Source organism: Patagioenas fasciata, chromosome 2, assembly GCF_037038585.1.
Source record: "Patagioenas fasciata isolate bPatFas1 chromosome 2, bPatFas1.hap1, whole genome shotgun sequence".
Lineage (NCBI taxonomy): Eukaryota > Metazoa > Chordata > Aves > Columbiformes > Columbidae > Patagioenas > Patagioenas fasciata.
In genome coordinates, this window is record NC_092521.1 from 75,149,175 (window position 1) to 75,170,932 (window position 21,758).

The 21,758-nt window shown below is 38.9% G+C and overlaps 1 protein-coding gene across 1 annotated transcript in view; it reads right to left on the reverse strand.

Annotated features, from left to right (window-relative positions):
• ABCA13 (ATP binding cassette subfamily A member 13) overlaps positions 1 to 21,758 on the reverse strand; it is a 196,093-nt gene that overhangs the window by 162,278 nt on the left and 12,057 nt on the right. Inside the window, exons 4-11 of the mRNA XM_065832060.2 lie at positions 16,524 to 16,675; positions 15,606 to 15,634; positions 13,910 to 14,073; positions 11,188 to 11,303; positions 9,822 to 9,955; positions 7,905 to 8,069; positions 5,741 to 5,943; positions 3,006 to 3,133 (exon numbers count right to left, since the gene is read on the reverse strand). Coding sequence (XP_065688132.1) covers positions 3,006 to 3,133; positions 5,741 to 5,943; positions 7,905 to 8,069; positions 9,822 to 9,955; positions 11,188 to 11,303; positions 13,910 to 14,073; positions 15,606 to 15,634; positions 16,524 to 16,675 — 1,091 coding nt within the window. The remainder of the gene's footprint in view (positions 1 to 3,005; positions 3,134 to 5,740; positions 5,944 to 7,904; positions 8,070 to 9,821; positions 9,956 to 11,187; positions 11,304 to 13,909; positions 14,074 to 15,605; positions 15,635 to 16,523; positions 16,676 to 21,758) is intronic.

Consider the following 21,758-nt stretch of genomic DNA (forward strand, 5'->3'; position numbering starts at 1 on the left):
ACACCTGCAAAAGCATGATGCTTTTGCAATTATATCAGAATAGCTCCTATGACTTCTGTTAGGATTCAGGATTTTCAAGAAAGGAAAATGAGGTCCTGTGTGGGCTTCTAGCTATAAATGCTGTAAACAAATTTGGACTCTTTCCATAGGTAGCTGTTGATTTAGTCAGTAATTTTTTCTGAGATATGGAAAGGTGGTTTAATTACTTAAGGTCCAAAGCAAAACTAATCTCTCTGCTCACAAATAAAAGACAACCACAGAAATGTTACCAGGTCACGTTAGGGAGTTGCCAAATCCAGTAGCCCTACTAAAGTGAGGTTGCCATAGCTCCATGCCCCCATGTCCAGCTGGCAGCAAGGCTGGGCTGGTAGGCACACAAGCCAACACACACGTAGTAAATGCACATGGTTGGCCAAACAGATCAACACAGACCAACACACGCAGCACTCATACACACACAAACTGCACCAAGGACCTCATCGTGTTTCCCTCCCTGGTTGGTCAGGACGGTCTGTTCCAGGGAATACATATGCGTATATATACATAGTGTGGATCCCCTCCAGCAGCTATGCTCAGACACTCAGTCTGCCCAGGATCTGCCCCCACATCCCAGCTTCCTCCCCGAGTTGCTGGCACCTGGGCATTTGAGCCCTCGAGGCTGCAGCCCCACTCCAGCTTCTGGTCCAGGTATGCTTGCTCACACACAGAGTGGATCCCTGCAATAAGGGCTCTTGGACACTCAGTCCATCTAGCAGCTCTTCCTGCTCCCTCAGCCTTCCTCAGCTGCCTTATACATAGGAGGTACACAAACAGGTCTCTCAGTTGTCACCCAGACCCCACAGTTTCTCTGGTGTTGTCCTGGAGCTCCTGGTTCCTCCAATAGCTGACTGTTCCTCACTGTCAGAGAAGTGCACAACCAGGCCACCTCACCCACGCTGCAGCTATCCCAGCCTGATATTCACTAGCAATCATGCACTAATAAGCTGACCCTCCCTCACTCCAGTTTCTGGCACCATGAACACACAGGTCACACACTATTTTTTGGCTCTTGATTTCACTCACTCCAGTCCATCCAGTTGTTGCTACGGGCCCCTGTACATCCTGCTGTCTGACCACTGTTGCTGCACACAGCCCCCCATACACACACTTGTACACAGAACAGAGTCTTCACACAGGAAAATAATTAGAAATGGAGTTTAGTGAGAAGGCCAGACAGCCCACAATGGTCAGGTGCAGGGCATGGCCAGTAAAGCAAATTGAACAGCCCTTTTCATTGCCTAATTTCTATTTTATTCTCGTGCTTGCTCCTCCCCAAACCACCTAGATCACTTCCTTTCCCTGCCTTTGATTCCTCTTCCGAGCCTTCCATTCTAAGTCTTGTACAATCCCAAAATGCTCTTTCCATGCTTCCTGTAATGAGCCTCATACCCCTAGCACAGGGGTGTCAAACTCATTCTCACCAGAGGCCACATCAGTCTCCCGGTTGCTTTCAAAGGACCAAATACAATATTAAGACTGTAAAGATGTACAGTCCTAAAATTACATTCAGCCCCTTGAAGGCAACCGGGAGGCTGATGTGGCCCCCCGTGAGAATGAGTTTGACATCCCTGCCATAGGCGGTAATCCAGGCCTGAAGAATCCATGACAGGGTACCATTTGGGTTCTCCCGCTTGCCACTGTTCCTCTATACTCCTTTGTGTGGATGGAGATGAACATTTTACCACATAAGCTGACAGAGCAGACGCCCGGCTGTAGTAAATCAGTAAAACTCCATCATCATGAAGCAAGGTATACTGGTATACAGTACACAGGCAAAACTGTGTAGCATGCTTCAAATCAACCCATCCTAAAAAGGAGATTATAGAAACTATCCTGAAGTTTCAGAGGTGTCTGGCACATTTGGGCACATAAGTAAATTAAGGACAAAATTTGTACTTTTAATATATTGTTTGTTCTTTAAAGTCGTATGCAAATATCAAGTAATTTAAAATTATCAGTGTCCCCAAAAGGACCACAGTGTTTTTCACATACTTAATTACAACTGACTAGTACAAGTCTTCTTCCTGTATACATCCACATTATAGTATTGCAGGTCCCTAGTAAAAGGTTTCACAGAAAGATATCTTGTCCCTTTTCCTTCTTTTTTTTTTTTTTTTTCTTTAGATCCTGCTCTGTGTGGACCTTATAATATGATGATATTGCTGACCAACTCCTGGGTATCATGGTGCTGAGTCCTAGCACACTCTATAATATTATAATGTATTCCAAATCTGAAAATCACAATTGCTGAACAGACACGTTTACAAGAACTTCATGTGAGTTAGTTCACCTTATTCAGTCAAACTGCTGAAAACGGATCCAGTTCTCTAACATCTTGTAAAATACACCTCCACTGACCCTGAGTTCTTCAGTGCTGTCCCCTCTTCTCTGCAAATGACATCTTCCACTTCCTTCACCATCAGCCTGGCTTTGTGTCCAAAAGCATAGTCTCCAGAGAAAGAACCACCCTGCCTCTGTGCTTCACAGTCCTCTCCTTACTTAAAGAGGTCAGAAAATCCATATATCCAGCTCAGCATTTTGCATCATTTGCAATGAGCAGCCAGAAAAGTCAAGCTGCATCTAAATCCAAACCCAAGACTACTTGTTGACATATACATGACTGATAGTGTCAGAAACTTCTCAGGCATTGGTAATTTAAATTTGTATTAAACAGGCTCTTCTTCTTGAGTCAGATCTTTTAACAACAGACACATCAGCATACATCATCATATAGTATACCTAAGGAAATTGTTCATTCCTGATAAGAAGTGAAAACAGGTATTACCTCGTGTTCCATCACTAATGGAAACAAAATTTTAGGAATTCAAAAGCTGCTGTAAATATCTAAGTGTGACATGTATTACAGAGCCCAAGCGCCTTCCTAGAGGTAGAATGTTATCCATTTCCCATGTTATTCATGGAAGTCACTTGAGTGCTAGTTACGAGTAACCACCGTGCAGCTTTACCTTCAGTGAAGTATAAATACTGTGCTATTACGTTCCTTACAGCTCCATCTACCAGAAGCAATCTCTTTGTAACAGGCCACTGAGGTACACCCTGAAGTACAGACTGCATTGTCTCCAGGTGAAGGATTCTGCAATCAAAAGAGGTAGAGCACAGAAACACTGTGTACTACAAACAAAAAAAATAAAGTTGCTGAAAAATTATGGGATTTTTGTTGTTGTTGTGCAGTCAATATATGGATGAAACTTTTAAGTTTCTTAAAACAGCAGCAGTATAGCAGGTTAGTCTTATAAAAATAACTAAATTCAAAAACGTACTATTAAATTATTGAACAATTTGCCTGCAGTATCTCTCTTAAAAATAGGTAATGGATTTTATACAAACCTTGGCAAACTAAGGAAATAACAGCAAAAACAAAACAAAGAACCCCTCTGACTCTCAGCATTCACTGATCAGTCTCCCAGGCGAGAAGTACAACTTATTTTCATGGACAAGTCTACTTCTTTTCAGACTAATTTACCTGAAGGCCAAAACCATTAAAGTTAGAGAAAATTTACACACAAAATCATCTCTTTTCCTCCCCTTTGCAGGAAAAAGAAAAAAAAAAAATAAAAAGGAGAAGATTCCCATTAAAAAGTTAATTTTCTATCAAGCCACTTACTGCACCAAAACAAATGCTTCTGCACACTTAAAGGGGAGAAAATGAGGTAGTGGTTGCTATTCCACCAGCAACTGTTAGCTTAACCACACCAGTTATACAGCTGCTTATAATCACATAACAGTTCATTTACTCAGGAAACTTCTGTGTGTGTGTGTGTGTCCCTGTTCCAAACAGATTTGTTTGGAAATGGAAAAAGGCCTGCATCCATTTTATAAGTTAATTAAAACAGTGACAAATCCAGAATCAAAGACATTGCCCGATCACTTCCTATTTGGGGCTGTGCTGTATTAAAGCACTTCGTATCTTTCAGATTTATCCTTAGGTGTTGACTTGTATAGTGTGGATCATAACTCCTCCAATGGAGGACATTTTAACAAGTAGAGCTATTACAAGCAACGTCAAATTGAGGTCAATGTCATAACTCCTAGAAGCAATGCAAGCCATCTAATATGCAGTTAGAAAGAAGTATCAGTTCCTATGCTCTGCCACAGACTTTTGATGGTGCTCTGCCCAATCTGACAGACATTAACTCCCTGTATCTACAACTTTCAAGTCCTGTGTAGAACCTTCCAGATCACAGAATCATAGAATAATTTCAGTTGGAAGAGACCCTCAGGATTACCAAGTCCAACCATAACCTAACCAACTCTAGCACTAAACCATGTCCCTAAGAACCTCATCTAAACACCTCTCAAACCTCTCCAGGGACGGTGACTCCACCACTTCCATGGGCAGCCTGTTCCAATGCTTCACAACCCTTTCCATCAATAATTTTTTCCTAATATCTAATCTGAATCTCCCCTGGCGCAACTTGAGGCCATTTCCTCTTGTCTTCTCACTTGCTACTTGGGAGAAGAGACCAACACCCTCCATGCTACAACCTCCTTTCAGGTAGTTGTAGAGAGTGATAAGGTCTCCCCTCAGCCTCCTTTTCTCCAGGATGAACAGCCCCAGTTCCCTCAGCCACTCCTCATCAGACTTGTACTCCAGGCCTCTCATCAGCTTCATCACCCTCTGCACTCTCTCCAGCACCTCAATGTCCTTCCTAAGATGAGGGCCCCCCCCGAAATAATTTATAGAGATAATTTGTAAAAAGTCTTTTTTTTTTTTCAATAGGGATACAGCGCTCTTAAACCAATTTATTTTGCATAAATTACCCAAAAGAGTTGTCTTATTTTTATTTTAAAACATAAACAGTATATCAGAATACCTGAAACCAAAGCACAGCCAATCTTTACAAGCTTGTGGTTGCACTTGTCCTGAAATGGGAACTGAAGGTGTTTTCCAAGTTGCAACAGAATAGATTTCTACTAGAGTAGTGACCAACTGCTAAAAGAACAACTCCATTGTACAGGGAGATTTGGAGTGCTTCAACAAAATTCATCATTCTGAATAAGTGCAGAACTTATAGCCATGTCTTCACATAAACTGCTTACATTTGCATTAAGTGATAAGCCAAATGGGAAACTTGAAACTCTAAGTTCAAAACATTAAAAGAATTGTTAGCCCCAGAGTGCCCTAGATAAGAATGGAAACTACATCTGTATATAAACATATAGCATTACATTGTAATTCTGTTTTGCAAAGCAGGCTTCTGTTCCAAGGTCTCCTGCACAAACTAACAAGAGTATGACTCCTACAACAAAAATCCAAAATATTTCAAAGGCCCTGAACTTGCTGTTCATGAGTAGACTGATCCTATAACATACATGCATGAGAAGCATTACTGTGTCACAGTAACTACTTGTGGGAATTAGACTTTGCAGAACAAGATAAAGAATTCAGGTCCTAGTTCAAAATACTAATTATACACAGCTGCTGATTCCTATGAGTCCTGATTATGTACATAGGTCCTCTATGGAACCTGTAAGTAGCTATACACTGAATCAGAGATTCCATTTCTTTTTCAGAACATAGAAGCATCAGCACAATTATTTGACTGTATATGAGGCTTTAAATTACAGAATAAAAAATAAAACCACAAAACAGACAAAAATCAGAAATCAATCAAACAGAAAGTGAAAATATTCAAGTTGATCTGAACATCATAAGACAAGTTGCAGAAGGATAACTTACAGATCATGAGATGCAGTATATCCTCCTGAAAAGTAGGCATCTGATTTCTCATTCCGTTGCTGAATCAGAGTATTTATCTCCGAAAAAAGTTTCCCAGCTTCCCTGTCATCTGGGAACTGAGACATTAAATCAGCTATGTTTCCTTCAAGTTCCAAAAGGAGTTTCTGAGAGAGCCTGCTGCTGCTGAACCATTGCTCTAATACCTAGCAAATTGAATGCAAAATAGAAGGTTCCTTATTAGAGAATCAGTTTTCTTATTTAGACAACACACAGAATTTGCATGTTTTTAGAAAAATAAATAAATAAACAAACAAACAAACAATGATAGTAAAATTTCTGCCTAACACTGCGTCCAGACTCTCAAATGACTGGCCTCAAAAAGTTTGATTTTTAATACAGTTTGGACTGACCTACAAGTTTGCAATATAACATGTTACAACATATAGAGAACTAACATGCTGTGCTGTCCTTGCCCAAAGACCCAGGAATGGTAAAAAGGTGGCCTGAGACTGAAGTCAACCAAGAGGAGACCTTCACAGTCAATTACTCAGGCTTGCTTTCCCTTACAAAACAATTGCCTACACTACGAACATTATGGAAGGCAGCAGCCTCAACATTTTTGGGGCCTCATTACACAAAGGGATGGAGATAGACCCTGCATGCTCCCATTGTGTAGCCTAGAATAAGGCATGTGAAGGTCTGGCCAAACCTGCTGACTTCTCTCCTTTCCTCCACCATTATGGTTTTTAGTGCCAACTGGTTGTAACAGATTTTTACTATAATCATAGAAACATTCTGGTTGGAAGAGATCCTCAAGATCATTGAGTTCAACCATAACCTGACTCTAGCACTAAACCACACCCTTAAGAACCTTGTCTAAACACCTTTTAAACCCCTCCAGGGACAGTGACTCCACCACTTCCCTGGGCAGCCTGTTCCAATGCTTCACAACTCATTCCATCAATAATTTTTTCCTAATATCCAATCTGAACCCCCTCTGGCACAACTTGAGGCCATTTCCTCTTGTCCTATCACTTCCTACTTGGGAGAAGAGACCAACCCCCTCCATGCTACAGCCTCCTTTCAGGTAGTTGTAGACATGATAAGGTCTCCCCTCAGCCTCCTTTTCTCCAGGCTAAACAGCCCCAGCTCCCTCAGCCACTCCTCGTAAGACATGTAATATAAGAGAATTCACCAAGGGAATTCCCAGTGGCCAGCAGCTTACAGTACTTCAACTTGCCATCATAAGGATGTCAGATCTTGCAAAGAATTTCAAAATCATGGCTGAAATTATCACTGGATTTTCCTATTGCTACAATAGGAATTAGCACATTAGCTTTGGCAATCACATTAGATTATTACTTCAAGTTATCATACATCAGTGAAACCTTTATCAAGAGAGAAAACAAAAGCTACATTTTGGGGGAAATACACAATAAACCGCTTTCTATAGATGATATTGCAAACATCTCCAGAGCAGCTTGATACACAAATAACATTTTTTAATGGGGGGAAAAAAAAAAAAAAAAAAAACACACACATACAAAAACCCCACACCATATTTAAATGGAAAAACAAACGTCAGCACTAAGGTGATTAAGGTGGTCAGGTAAGTATTTTCCTTAGGAAACATCTGGATGGTTTATCTTTTCCTTCATGTATCCGTACATATGTCCTCATGCCAAGTTGCTCTTCCAGAGCATAATTTTAAGATGCTATACTGGAGGTTTTCTCTCATCCCCTTTAACATGCTTCAGCCACTATTGCAGAGATAGCTGAGAATTAAAAATAAATGAATGCTATACTATATCAGTGGATGCCTGTAGTCTGCTCTATCTTTTGCCCAAAATTCAGGCTCAGGTGGGACAGTAAATGGGTTTTCCATCTGTCAGGCCCCTGCAGTGCAGTCTATTTCACTACATACCCTATTAGATTTCGAATCTTTATTTGAGTTAATGAGAAAATCTGATTAAGTGGACACATGATGATAGATTATACTTGCACTGTAATGATACTTCATAAGGATTACTTTGTCTTCTTAGCAATATGAAAAAAGTTCATGGCAATAACATTTAATAGCTAACTTAGATCTTTTAACTGAGTTACTGTTGACAGCCTACATGCGAAAATTAGAAATTTAATCTATTAATTTATTAAAGTATACCTGTGCATAAAGTCTCAGTTTGCTGACAGTATGAACAAGATACATTTTGACCTCATGCCATGCAGAATTACATCCCTCTTCACCATTCTCTTTGTTTGCTTCATCTCCTGGCACACTGGACAGAGCAGAGCACACAAACTGCTCCAGTGTCTTTCCTGTGGGAATCTGGCAGGGACATAAGGAATTCATAAGCATCTCAAGAGAGCTGTTGAGTGTTATCTCTGCTATCAACTTACTTATCTGATGAAAAAAAAAAGAATATTACATGGCCTCCTTCAGTGAGAACAAAGCCCATTTGACGTAGCCACATATTTTGGGGCATGTACTTCAAAGTATCCCACATACAGAGTGCTGTATAAAATACCAGTGAACTCATTAATGTTCTCATACACCAGGCAACATGATAACGCTTGCATATGCAAGGAATTTTCACCTTTTAGCTGCATCAGTGTTGCTACTTCTACAATAATTTGCAGACTGGTGCTGAACTAACTTAACAATGATATAATACTCCTACACTAGAATTTTGCACTAGCATAGCAAAGCAACTTCACAAATATAAAAATTACTGGAGCAAAAAGCATTCGGTACAATGGTATATTTCAACCAATGATTGCATGTAGCAGACTAATTTTAAATCGAAGTTGGCAGGTTTCCTCAGTATGGCCAAGAGGGTAGAATTTTTTCCTATTATCTTGACTTCTAAATTCTTTGTTGAAAGATTTATTATTCCCAATCATATAAATTTTATTAAAGCATACAAAAATAATTTAGCACATTTCAAGTCTCCCTATTAATGTCTTTTTGACATACTTTACATCCTAACTCCTTTCAACTGTGACTAGAAAATTTATTAAAAGTTTTGCAGATGTTTTGACACCAAATGAGCTGGGGCATTACATACAGAGTTTAAATGCTCAGAATAGACATTGTTCAGGTTTCCATTTCTCTTCATGATTTTTGAGGGTCTTGAATACCCTAACACAACTACGTAATATCAAGATATTAGTTTATACTACAAATAGCTAGTGAATTGCTTGGGATTACACACCCAACCATAGCTGACTGGCTGCAGTCAATGTCAGTTGAGCTGATCAAACTGGCCACATCTCTGATATTTCATTAAAAGGCCATTCAGAAGTCAAGTTTTTTTATTATTTGCCCATTTGTGTAAATCAGGTATTTTTATAATGAGCTCTTCTGGAGTACAACACTAAACCATACCTGGCAACGAGTAAACAGATTTCAGATAAATACGAGCATATTCTATTCAAAAACTGTGCACTGTAGTAGAAATTCAAAAGACGTTTCAAGTTTTCCATAGTTCAAACCAGACAGTCACAACAGTTTACTTTTGTCTAGAAGAAAGTTTAGAAAACCCTCTCTGAGAAAAGAAATTTTCCTCAAAATTTGACACATTGCTGGTATCTTTGAATAGCCCCTGTAAAACAGCTATCAAGTATATTCACATTAGGACTCCACAACAGAGGCCTCTTGATGTGCCTTAATTTATGCACAGGACAGGTACTCTCTGTCCAGCAAACCAGATAAAAAAAATGCTACCTGCCAAATTAATCCAGCCAGCTTCAAATCTAGCATCTACTTTAAAAGCTTAGTGGAAAAAAGCCCAGAATTCTCTACAGGACTCGATAATAAACTCAGGACTTTGCCATACCCACTGGTGACTTCAGAGAAGCATATATTCAGTAATGTACACCACTAGACCGATCAGCATCATCATGTGCAGAAATTCCAGCTAAAGCTAACTATATTTATTTTGACAAGAATGAAGCCAGGGTATTTAGCAGTCTTGTAGCTGCTTCACAAATCTAAGATGTGACTATAGTTTCTGTAAGGCATGAAGAATCGCTTCAGGATACAAATAAAAACAAAGATGAAAGGGAGGGAGTAGCTCACCTCTGTTAATGGTGCTGTGTAACTTAGTAGTTTCTCAACACGAAGATCATCAAAACCAAACTGGGATTCAAGTTCTGCTCTCACAGTATTTGGATTCCACAAAACATCCCCAAGAGAAAGATTATACTGAAATCCTGGAAAAAAAATAAAATAAAAAATAAAGCAAAGAAACAAAACAAAACAAAAAAATAACCTCTGTTTCCATCATTTCTGCTTTTTTGTTCATGTTGTTTCTTGATTATTCATACTTGATGAGATTCAAGTACCACGTTTCCAGCTTTCAAAATAATAATAATAATAATTATTATTAGAATTGTTGAATTATTATAGAATTATTGAATCATTATTATTATTATTGTTGTTGTTGTTATTATTATTATTTCAACAACAACGACAATAACAATAATAATAATGTATGCACCTGAACACCAGTTTTGCTGGGATAAAATCCATGACTGCATTAGCAGTATGGTAAGGTCTGTTAATCTAATGGTATTCTGATAGCTGATACAATAATGGTGAGATGCACAGTGATTGCCAGCCGACGCAGCAGGGTGCCATTCTGAACTGTGTGTCTAATTCTGCACAGAGTCACGTAGGCCATGTGTATGCGATGGATATGAATCATTGCTGAGAGGGAGAACACCAGGAAAATCCCGAATGACCCAGGGAATTCAAGCTTGCCCTCTGTGTAAGGACTCCAGCATACCACCTTGGTACCACTTTGGTCTTGGTTTTAACAGATGAAGTGGGATTTAGATCACATTTAATTCTTAGCCTGACCTTCTATGCAGAGCATGCAGCTGCACCTAGAATCTAATTGTGTACCACCAGACAGTTTGCCAATGAAACTTGCTCCTGACCTTTTCCTGAGGAGCTGTCTGGATGCCAGCCTACCTTCTCCACTCAAACTCACCTGCCATGCTCAAACTGCAGATGGGGAAACAGGGCCCTTCAGCTGACACCAGAATTTAGGATAATAGAAGAATGAAGCTCAGAGTAAAACAGCCATGATGCATAATGTGTACGTCTAAAACAAGAGGCTATCCTTCTATCAAATGGAAGAAATTATCCCTTGCAGTGATTTAGTATCACTCCAAAATTCACCACTGAAAGATCATTTTAATACTAATATATTAGACCACCACATTTTGTTTATCAAATAGTTGCCAGAGTCTGATTAAATGTAGTTGTTATTATCTAAAAAACAGATCAATAAAGAAATAGGTTGGCACTACAGCAGTATAATTCAGATCTTAGACCTTTTGCATTAGGAATTTAACAGATGCTCAGACAGTCACTGCTATCAAATATTGCCAGCATGATTACAAGTTATTAAAAAAAATATCCGTAGCAAATCCCTTACCTTCTAAACTCCTGTCCTGTATTGATGTGGCAGTTAAATTCAGCGCTGTTTTCACCACATCATAAAAAGTTTTGCCCAAAGGCATCATAGCTAAATCCTTGAACGGCTCTAAGGTACTGAAAGTGAAAAATAAAACAGAAGTCAAGTTCTCTATGCACCCAGAACAACTGAAAGGGCTTGGTGGAAAATTATGAAGCTCAAGCAATTGAATATCAAAATACTTCTTTTGTTGTTAAAAACCTGATGTTTTGTCAAAATAGACTTTTCATTTTTAAAAATAAATAAATAAAAATGAGAGTTTACAGTTAGAGTTTCACTCCATTTCCATCAAGGTAATGTCTCCTAAGAGGACCAGTGTCCTCCCAAAAAAAAAAAAAAAAAAAAAAAAGGCATATTAGAGAAAGTATTGATAAAAATTTATCTATTGATTTTCTTACAAGTCCCAGTCTCAGTGACTTTAGCTGTGAAACAAACTTCTTTGTTGATATAGCTGTAATTTACTACTTAGAGGTTAAGTCAGATTTACCAGTTATTTCTTATAGACAATTCCTTGGTTATTATGAAAACAAGAATCAAGTTTTGTTAGAGTGGATCAGCAGTTTCCAAAATATGTGAAAGGAAGGAAAAATAAAACAACACACAATGCTATTTAACTTCATCAAGTAGGTGTGAAAAGTGTCTCTTAAGTACCTCTGAGAAACATAGAAAAGATGGTATAGCCGAGGAAGTGAGAGAAGTTCTAAATTTAGAATCCTTTCTGATGACTAAATTCTGCCTGAGCTAGGACCTCTAGACATGTATAATATGTTAGTAATACAAAGCTAGTTAAGAAGTGAGCATTGCTTTTGCTGTTTGCTTTCTGAATTGCATTAATCATGGCAAATTCAGTCATTGAAGGGTATCAAAGTCTTAAAAAAAAAAAGAGTAAACATCTGAGACTCTCTCTTATTAATCACTTACGAGTTGACTTCAGCTGATAGCCAAGCATCTATGCAGCTGGTCATTCACTTTCTTCTCCCACAGAACAGGAAAAAAAAGTAAAAGGAGAAGACTCATGGATCAAAATAAGGACAGTTTAATAGGTTGTGTTGGTTTTGGCTGGGACAGAGTTAATTTTCTTCATAGTAGCTAGTATGGGGCTGTGTTTTGGATTTGTGCTGTAAACAATATTGATAACACAGGGGTATTTTAGTCATTGCTGATCAGTTCTTAAACAGTCGACGCTTTTTCTGCTTTTCACACCACCCCACCAGCGAGTGGGCTGGGACTGCACAAGAAACTGGAAAGCAGCACAGCTGGGACAGCTGACCCCAACTGACCAAAGGGATATTCTGTATCATATGACATCATGTTCAGCAATAAAAAGCTGGGAGAGGAAGGAAAGGAGGGACATTCAGAGTTATGGTGGTTTTCTTCCCAAGTAACCATTACTTGTGATGGAGCCCTGCTGTCTTGGAGATGGCTGATCACCTACCTGTCCATAGGAAGCAGTGAGTGAATTCCTTGTTTTGCTTTGCTTGTGTGTGTGGCTTTTGCTTTACCTGTTAAACTGTCTTTTTCTCAACCCATGAGTTTTGTCACTTTTACTCCTCCAATTCTCTTCTCCCATCCCACCAGGATGGTGGGGCTCATTTGACACCTGGTATTAAACCACAACAGTGGTGAAGCAAAAGTTGCACACATGAGCAAAGCAAATAAGGAATTTATTCACTACTTCCCATCAACAAGCGCATGGGCAGCCACCTCCTGGAAAGAAGGGTCTCAGCATGCGTAACAGTTATGTGGGAAGACAAATGCCTTAATCATGATTGTCCTCCACTCTTGTCTCTTTCTCACTCTGTCTGTGCCATAGGCTCAGGTTAGAGAAATTGCTGCTGAGATTATATTAACAGATTAATAATTTGAACTGGAACAGGGATTGTTAGCCAAACCTGGCTGCCTGTGCAGACTACTAGCATGCAAAGCTGTATTAGCTGTGCTTGTGCTTATATCCCAAAAGCAGAAGTCTTTTCTGAAAGGATTGCATACTCTCAGAGCCTGAGTGTTCCTGAGGTAAGACAGGAACTTGACTGTAAGTTTACGGTAATTGTTTTCTTCAGCATCATTAAGCAATCATAACAGTAACCACTTTTTCCTAACAATCCTTGTATTTTACCTAAAATTACTGTGGATACTTGTCTTAGTCTGTTCTTTTGATACCACATCTTCCTCTGAATCCAGCTGTCCTTTACCTGTGTCAGAAAATTTACACATTCACAATACAGTCTCTCTTGGTTTTTTCTTACATCTATAGTTCTTGCAAGAGAACAGTCAAAGCTATTTTTATAGCAAGAGTCTTGAGAAACAAAACACATATTGACTGAGTGCTACCTCTATATGATGTTGATTAGAATCCAAACTATTATTTTCTTATAATCATATGTAAATATTCTGTTTTTTCAAAGAGTTGCAAAGCACATTACAATGTTCAAAGCCATATTATGTGATGAGCTAATTTGGTAAGACGAAGTTGCTTCTTAGAGACTCCTAGGGAATCTCCATTGAGCTGGACAGAGATTAAAAATACTGCTATGAAGGAATCAGAACGAGTCTATAAATGCAGAATCTGTTAAACAGAAGGAAATTTCAGCCTCTTTACACTGATAAGAATGTTTATTTTATTTAACAGCCAGTGAGAAGAAAGAAAAAAAAAAAGCACTTTCAAGCATGTAAAACTACTTACTTTTGAGTAACTTTCAGAAACTGTGCTACGGCAGCTAACCCATCTTCTGTATAAAAGCTGTTCAATTCAAGGTGAGGGAGTGAATGCAGGAGGTTCCAGAAATATGGTTCCTTGTACAGGTTTTCTGCTCTAGAAATAATTTCTTCCACTTCATTCAAATCCATCTTTATGTAAAAAAAAAAAAAAAAAAAACCAACCCACATTTACATGCGACACTTTCATTAACAGAAAAAAAAAAGCAAGTGCCTCTTTACCTACTCATGCCCTCTTGAATTTTAAACCATTTCAAATCTTTTTTTCAAGTGGAAAAGTACCTCTAGCCTTGGTAATTCACCACATCATGCTGGGGGTACTTTGAACTCATGACGGCTTTCTTTCAGATGTCTTTCTCTGCTTTGATGGAAAACTGAGCAGAGGTCTCAAACACAGGAGCTCTTTAGCCTTGTAAGGAATTTCTAAGTCTATAGTATAAAGACAAGGGGACAGCCAGGGACGTGACATCCTTGCCTCACAGCTCCTTGAAGTATGTCAATAATTAATAAGAATGGCTCTTTAAAGATGGACTGGGGTAAACCCACTTCTTTTATATGATTACACTATCAGATGTCTATGCAAAACGTAGGCTCTATCCTACTTGTTTGTTATGCAGTCTTTGTTTCTATAAATTAACATTTCACTAGGGGTCTTTTGGGTAATGGTAACATGAGCATGGTTTATACAAAAAGTAGCTTGTGTATACAAGCTTCACCACTAACAATGATAGGCTACTTTCAACTAAATAATTTTCTTGATGTTTATAAATACATTCTGTTTTATATTCCACTCCAGAAACAAAATTTCATATTGATACAGCAATTTCAATCAAGTATCTCATGAGCAATTTAAAAATGTTACTATAAAAATGCCATCTAATGTTGTTATAAATTGGAAATCTAGGTTTCATGAAGTAGTGGTTACAATCAATCACAACTGGAGAAAATGCATTTTAAAATATTTTTAAAGTGAAATCAGTGATCTGTGAAAGGTGCAAAATTGACAGTAATGGAGATCCATTACTGTGCCCATTCAGCCTTCCTCTTCTTGTTGAGATTGCACGAGTGAAAGACGAATGCATTAGGGACAGCAAAAAGACCAAACTCATTTCACATAAACTGCCAAATTGATTCTGGAAGGAGTCTTACAAATCTGTCTTCCTTCATCCCCACTTGAGTCTTCTTGCCATATTTACTGGATCACAAATCTGAAGTCAAAGTAATCTCATCCAAGCAAGAACCCCATATCTTCAATCTCACCGCAGTCCTTTTTAAGTGTTGGGCTGGTTTTGGTGGGGGGTGAGTGCTTTGTTTTAATAATAAGTACACATTAGGATAAGAGTCCCTTACAAGACTTTTTGTAATATGATTTTATATAACTACACAAGGTCTGGCAGATGCACTTTTAAATATCTCCTAATGAACAATTAGCCTTCAAATACCTTTGAATTTTAGCTACTAACAACCTAGACTGGTTTAAATCAGTAATCTAAAAACCACTGGACCTCTATCAAATTTACAAGGTATCATTTTTTCCTTCAACAGCCAAATTTTTTTTTAAGATAGTATACTAAAACTTGACAGGATAGAAATTTCTAACCATCACAATAAACGTGCCTCAAAATGAGAACTGTAATGTAGAAGCAAACTGTAAAAATACTTACAGTAAGAAAAGCAGTGATGTTATGAAGCCCTGTAAAATCAAATATTTTCCTTTACAGAGAGGCATTATTAACTTCAGACGAATCAATTTCATAAGCAATAGTAAGTAGTACACAAAGGGCATTTCTACAGGAGGAAAAGCATGTGGAACTACTAACATCCTAGAAAGACAGCAATCCACTTGATTTTCTGTGGTTTCCAGTACTTTTACTGTTATCACAAAAACAATTTAAAAGAAGTTGCTTACCATTCACTTTCAGTAAGGCTAAAGCATTAGCTTAATGTGCTAGCTCCCAGACAGCCAGGCATGAAAATAACTGTTTCACTTTAACCTTTCTGCTCGAAAATGCAGTCAGAAAGGCAGGGTAATAGTAGGTCTTAAATGCCCACTTGCTACAGCAGTAAGGATGTGCAGTACATGTGGAAACCAAGCAGGAGCATCAGAATTTTGTGTTTCCAGTCTCACTCTTTTAGTGTGAGACTGACTCGTTTGCCTGAAGGTCACCAGGTGTGAGCTCCTGAGGTTTTCCATCCCTAGGCACTCTAGTACAGTAGAAAAACCTGGGGAGAAAGACTTAAATCCTGATAAATTACTCTTGAATGCATGTTAGACCAAATAACCATATACTCAGATGATTAATCCTTACCTTTAAACCTTTCCCTTCACATTATTTGGTTAAATATCAGGTAGTAAAACAAGGGCACAGTTTTAGAAAGCTAACTGTATTTCTTATCATTTTATGACAGCCACAGTTATAGTAATCATTAAAGTGTTTTTTTGTGGTTTGTTTGTTTGTTTTTCAGATCAGCTAAAATTTCAGTTTGTTCATTGTATTTTTAAGATAAGATTATTGCTTTGTTTGATGGTTATCACTACCTGATAGACAAAGCAATTCATTATTAGAGAGATCACACCTTACCTGAGAACTTTGCATTTTCCTCCCATAGCTTTTCCAGAGCCATGGTTTTCTCTGTAGTCTCAATAAATCCCCTTGCAAGTTCTTCTATCTCTTTCATGAAGTCTAGATCAGGTCCTGTGAAGCTCTCTGGACCACTTTGGATACCTGAAATACTTTTTTCACAGAAAAAAAAATGGGACAGAGGAAGTAATTACAAACTGGAAGCAAGTAGCTGAAAAATGTGTGTATATTCACAGCATTGTTCTGATTTATTTATTTTAACTATTATGCATCTACACAACTTTTACTTAGTTCAATTCATTAGTACGCAAGTCACAGCACTGAGTCTCAAAACCTCAGGAAATAAGGCAATGAAAAAGTGCTGAGCTGGAGCAGCTGACCTGTGCCAGTAACCCAATTCTGGCAGTGGCCAGAGACAGATGCATTCAAAGAAGACTTAGATGTGTCTGAACATACTCAACTTTTCTCCTCTGATTTATCATGAGACCGGGTAGTGGTTCTCTGATGGCCTGTACCCTGAAGTTCAGGCTTTCCTATTGCATCTAAGGCAACATGCTGCAACCAGAACAGGTCAGTTGGTCATTGTCATCAGATGAAATGTAGGTAAGTTCCTCTTTCTGGGCCTTGAAGAAAGTTGGTGCTTCCTCTTTAGTAAGTTTGCAAGGCAATTCCATCACCTTAACAAAAAAGTGCCCATACTAACAGTCAATTCCAGATTATGTGCTTTTCAAGGTACCCTTCTACCTGAAAGCAAGAACTATGGTGTCTCTGGCTACAAATTTTTCCCTTATGCTGATGCAACACACAAACAATGTCTGTTGTTGAGAAAACCTATACAGTTTGTATTAGGGATATGACAGGTTGTTTTTTCAAATACATGCAACAACCTATAAAAATAGTATGCTAGTATCTTTACTGGCTTTCCCCTGATTTTAGCTTACAGTTAAAAACTTGGTACATGTTATCTCTATTATTTCTATCTTACTGCCATCTGGTGTCTGCTTTATAGCACGACAATTTTCTAATACTTTCAAGATTAAATCAGAAATTAAGGAGTCATTTAAACTTCCTTATACAGGACAAAATAACTTAGACTCTCCAAAGGCACCATAAACAATGGAATAATCATAGTTAGCTAGGAATTATCATCTTTTACTATGCAGTAGAATTCTGTTTTATCTTATAAGAAGTTCAAATTATCTTAGGGTGAAAGCTTGCGGAGCAAAAATACTGCTATTTTTCATTAGAAACTCAATTAACTATCACATAAGCCCCACTTACAGAAACATAATAAAGAGTTACATTCCTTTCTTTTCAAACTTGTATGTGAATACTTGTTTTCAGCACAATTCTTACTTATTGGTGAAGAAAAACCTAATGAGATAGATTTACAAACTGAAGCAAAAAAAAAATCAGCCACTGCTTTCCGATTCTCTTATTTCTCTTTTGCTCCCTCACTGATCTTATTTTGTTCAGATACCTGCAGCGCTGTCTGCAATTTTAGACTCAGGGATGAAAAGAAAATTTAATCTTAAAACAATCAAGTTCTTGATTGTTTCGGTGCAGTTTGTTTTGATTCCATTTTGGCCAGCAACCAGTAGGGTTTTGGGAAACTCTTTCACCAGCCTCAAATTTTTAATGGATTAAAGGCAGAATAATTCCTCATCACATTTTTTTTCCTTTTAAACAGAGTTTTTAAAAGGAGGTTTCTGTTGTTCAGAAGGTAGTTTTTAGTGTGATGAGTAGCTGCACCATGGCTATTGCTTTTGAAAACTAACAATATTACTAACACACCTACTACCTGAAATTTTAGACAGCAAGAAATACTGGTGTTTGGCAAAGAAGAACAGGAACACTAACTATGTATTGAAAACATTCTAGTACTGTGCTTTTTGAGCATGCACAAGTGGCCACCACTTGACCAAAACAAGACAACCACCTTGGTTAAAACACATATCCAGCTAGAACCTTAAAAAACTATATACTCTAGCTCAGTTTCCACAGGATTTTCCATAGATTTTCTTTTTTCAAAATACTTGCTGAACTGTAGATTGACAACTAGACTCACAAAACAAGGCCACTTAAAATAATCACAAGGATTCAGAGAAGCGTAACTTAAAGGCAATATTTCATGGCACATTTTCTTTTCCCCTCCAAACTAGACGTAAGGTTTGCATCCCCATGTACAAATCTCCCTGTTTTAGAGACACTGCAAATTATAATGCTTTAGGGGAAAAGGACACTTCAGCTCACAGAGGAGCATACGCCTGGGCTCAGTGCTGGCTCCAAAGCTGCTGGTGCTGCCCGGCCTCTGTGCCAGCAGCAGGTGGCACACAAAGTGACGGGGGGAATCTGTAACTTTCTTTGTCCCCATCACTGACTCTGCTCACCTTGGATCTGCAAAGTCTGGGTTGATAAAGAGAATGAAAGGGGAAAAAAAAAAAAACCTCTTGGCATCTAATTTTATGTGGTATAGCCACCTGTTTGATATATAATAGAAGCACATCCGATAACACGGGCTGAACTGTGTGAATGTTAATCATTTCTGCTACTTGGAATCTCTTGTGAGTAATTCCAGCCCAGAAACCATTCAGCTTCAGACTGCACAAGCAAAGCAGTGAGCAGTCCTTGGAGCAGGCAGGTCACAAATGTAACAGATAAGCAGCATCTGTTCAAGCAATAGTTTTTCAAACAAGAGGAAAACTGAACACCCCACCCCTCAATTTCAGTGAGGAAAAATGCTGTCTGCTTTTCATCACTTAGCTTCAAAATGTTTCATTGATAGCTATGAAGCTTCCCTTGAACTAAGGAGCTGGACAAAAGGCTTCAGGTCATGCTGCCCTAGCCTGCTTAGCCTTCCTCCTCTGCCCCTTGCCCCACGAGGGCAGCAAGCTCAGCTGGGCTGCGCCTTCAACATCTCCAGGCTTGAGGGCTGGGGAAACCAACCACTATCCTGCGAGGGGTCCCACAGTACACAGGGAAGGACGGGGAAAGATATCATAGAAACATAGAATGTCCTGAGGATCATTGAGTCCAACTCCTGTCCCTGCCCAGGACAACCCCACAGTTCACACCATGTGTCTGAGGGCATTTTCCAGTCTCTTCTTGAGCACTGTCAGGCTTGGGGCCGTGACACCTCCCTGGGGAGCCTGTTCCAGTGCTCCACCACCCTCTGAGTGAAGAACCTTTTCCTAATGTCCAACCTAAACCTCCCCTGGCACAGCTTCCTGACATTCCCCTGGGTTCTGTCGTTGGTCACCACAGAAAAGAATTCAGTGCCCGGTCCTCCTCCTCTCCTTGTGAGGAAGCTGTAGCTGTGATGAGGTCTTTTCTTGGTCTCCTCCAGGCTGAGCAAACCAAGTGACTTTAGATGCTCCTCATACAGCTTCCCCTCTAAACCCCTCACCAACTTCACAGTCCTCTTCCTGATGGTGTCCAGTAGCTTTATATCTTTTTTATCCTGTGACACCCAGGACTGCACACAGTGCTCCAGGTGAGGCCGCACCAGTGCAGAGTAGAAACATTAAAGAAAATAGCTGGCGACACGTGGTGAAACTGGAGAGGGAGACAGGAAACGGTACAGGGGGTGTAGGTGTTTAGGGTATGGAAGAAGGACCAAAAAACAGGCATAAGCCTCAGTTATTGCAGAAGAGAAGTCAGCACATACAACCTGAAAAACTCATACAAACACCACACTCCCAAGCACAAGCCTCTCAGCAGGACGAGAGCAGCCATTTGGATGTGCTGTTTTTGAACTAGTAACTTTATCAGAATTTCCAGGGCAGGAGGGATGTCAGCCAGCTGCCGCTCCTGTGCCTCTTTTGCCATCATTGCCACAACCCTTCCTCTGGTTACTGTGGGAGGTGAGCACAACCTCCTTCAGAAGAGGAAATGACAACAGGCATGATACTAGTTATTCGGCTTAGTTTTATAAAACTCACTAAATATTACAGAGGTTCTATTTGCTGAATATCCATGCTAAGTTTTAAAGGATTTTCTATATTTTCAACATGGCAATAGGGGACCATATTTGTCTCCTAATAAGAATGCTATGAGATACTACTGGTTTCTTAATTCAGCACGTTACACAAAATTGCAGGAAGATGTAACTATCTTGGCAAAAAGTAAGAAACTAGACTTCAAAACCAGCTGCAGGGACAGTCAAGACAAGAAATATTCAGATAGTATGCCAAGAAAAATAGTTAATTGTTGTACTACTACTGTCCCAAAGAGCCTTCAGTGTGTACTTTCTGGAGCAGGAGACAACATTAATTCTTTGTATATATGTAAAGGAAGTCAACAGCAGCAGTTGCCAGGAGCAATAAAGAGGAGAGGCAAGGGATGACAAAAAGGACAAAAGGAGGAAGCCAGTAATTTGATAGAAAAGACATACATAATTGGAACTGGGGTGTTAGAAGGAGGATGTGTGTGTGTGTGTGTGTGTGTATATATATATGTATAAAATTTAATTATCATCCATGGTAATTCTTTCCTTAATTATGCATTTCCAGAACGATCTGCATGAGGACAGAAATCAAACTGAAGACATATATTCATACAAGTTTGGACCATGACAAAGTACTCCAAAAGAGCAAAAAGAATCTGCATCTCTTTAAGCATGTAAAAGAAATTGGCATTTCATGAAGTCATGAGTCAGAAACACTAATTCTGTCCAAATTACCCATTTACTCAGGATGACAATAAGAACATTTCAGAGCTCATCTGAGATCTCAGCTGTGATGTGCAATTACATTCAGACTGGTGATTTTCATAAGCCTCTCAGCAAACTCTTGTCTCAACCCTGTCACCACATTAAAAATTTATCTCTAAAATTGCAAAGCCCCAGCTGTGCTGGCTCCTGTTCCACACCATCTCAGACAGCCTAGAGACATGACATCTCCATCAGCACCAATACACGTGCTGGACAATAGCTTACTGTGTGACTCACAGATATTTCCCCTCCATGTTGCATACTACTATAACCCTCGAAAACGCAATGGACCAAAAAATACAAATAAAAAATTTAATAAATAAATAAATAAATAAATAAGTTGTTCTTAATTGGCAATAAAATGAAGAAAACTCATGTTTAAAATTCCTTTTCTGCCCAATTCTCTGATAAACTCTAAGCAAGATAACAAAAACTGCTGAAGTCTCTATTTCCACCTACATAGTATAAGAATACAGAAGTTGGCTCAGATCACACAGAGATACTATTCCTGTTGCTGCAGACAC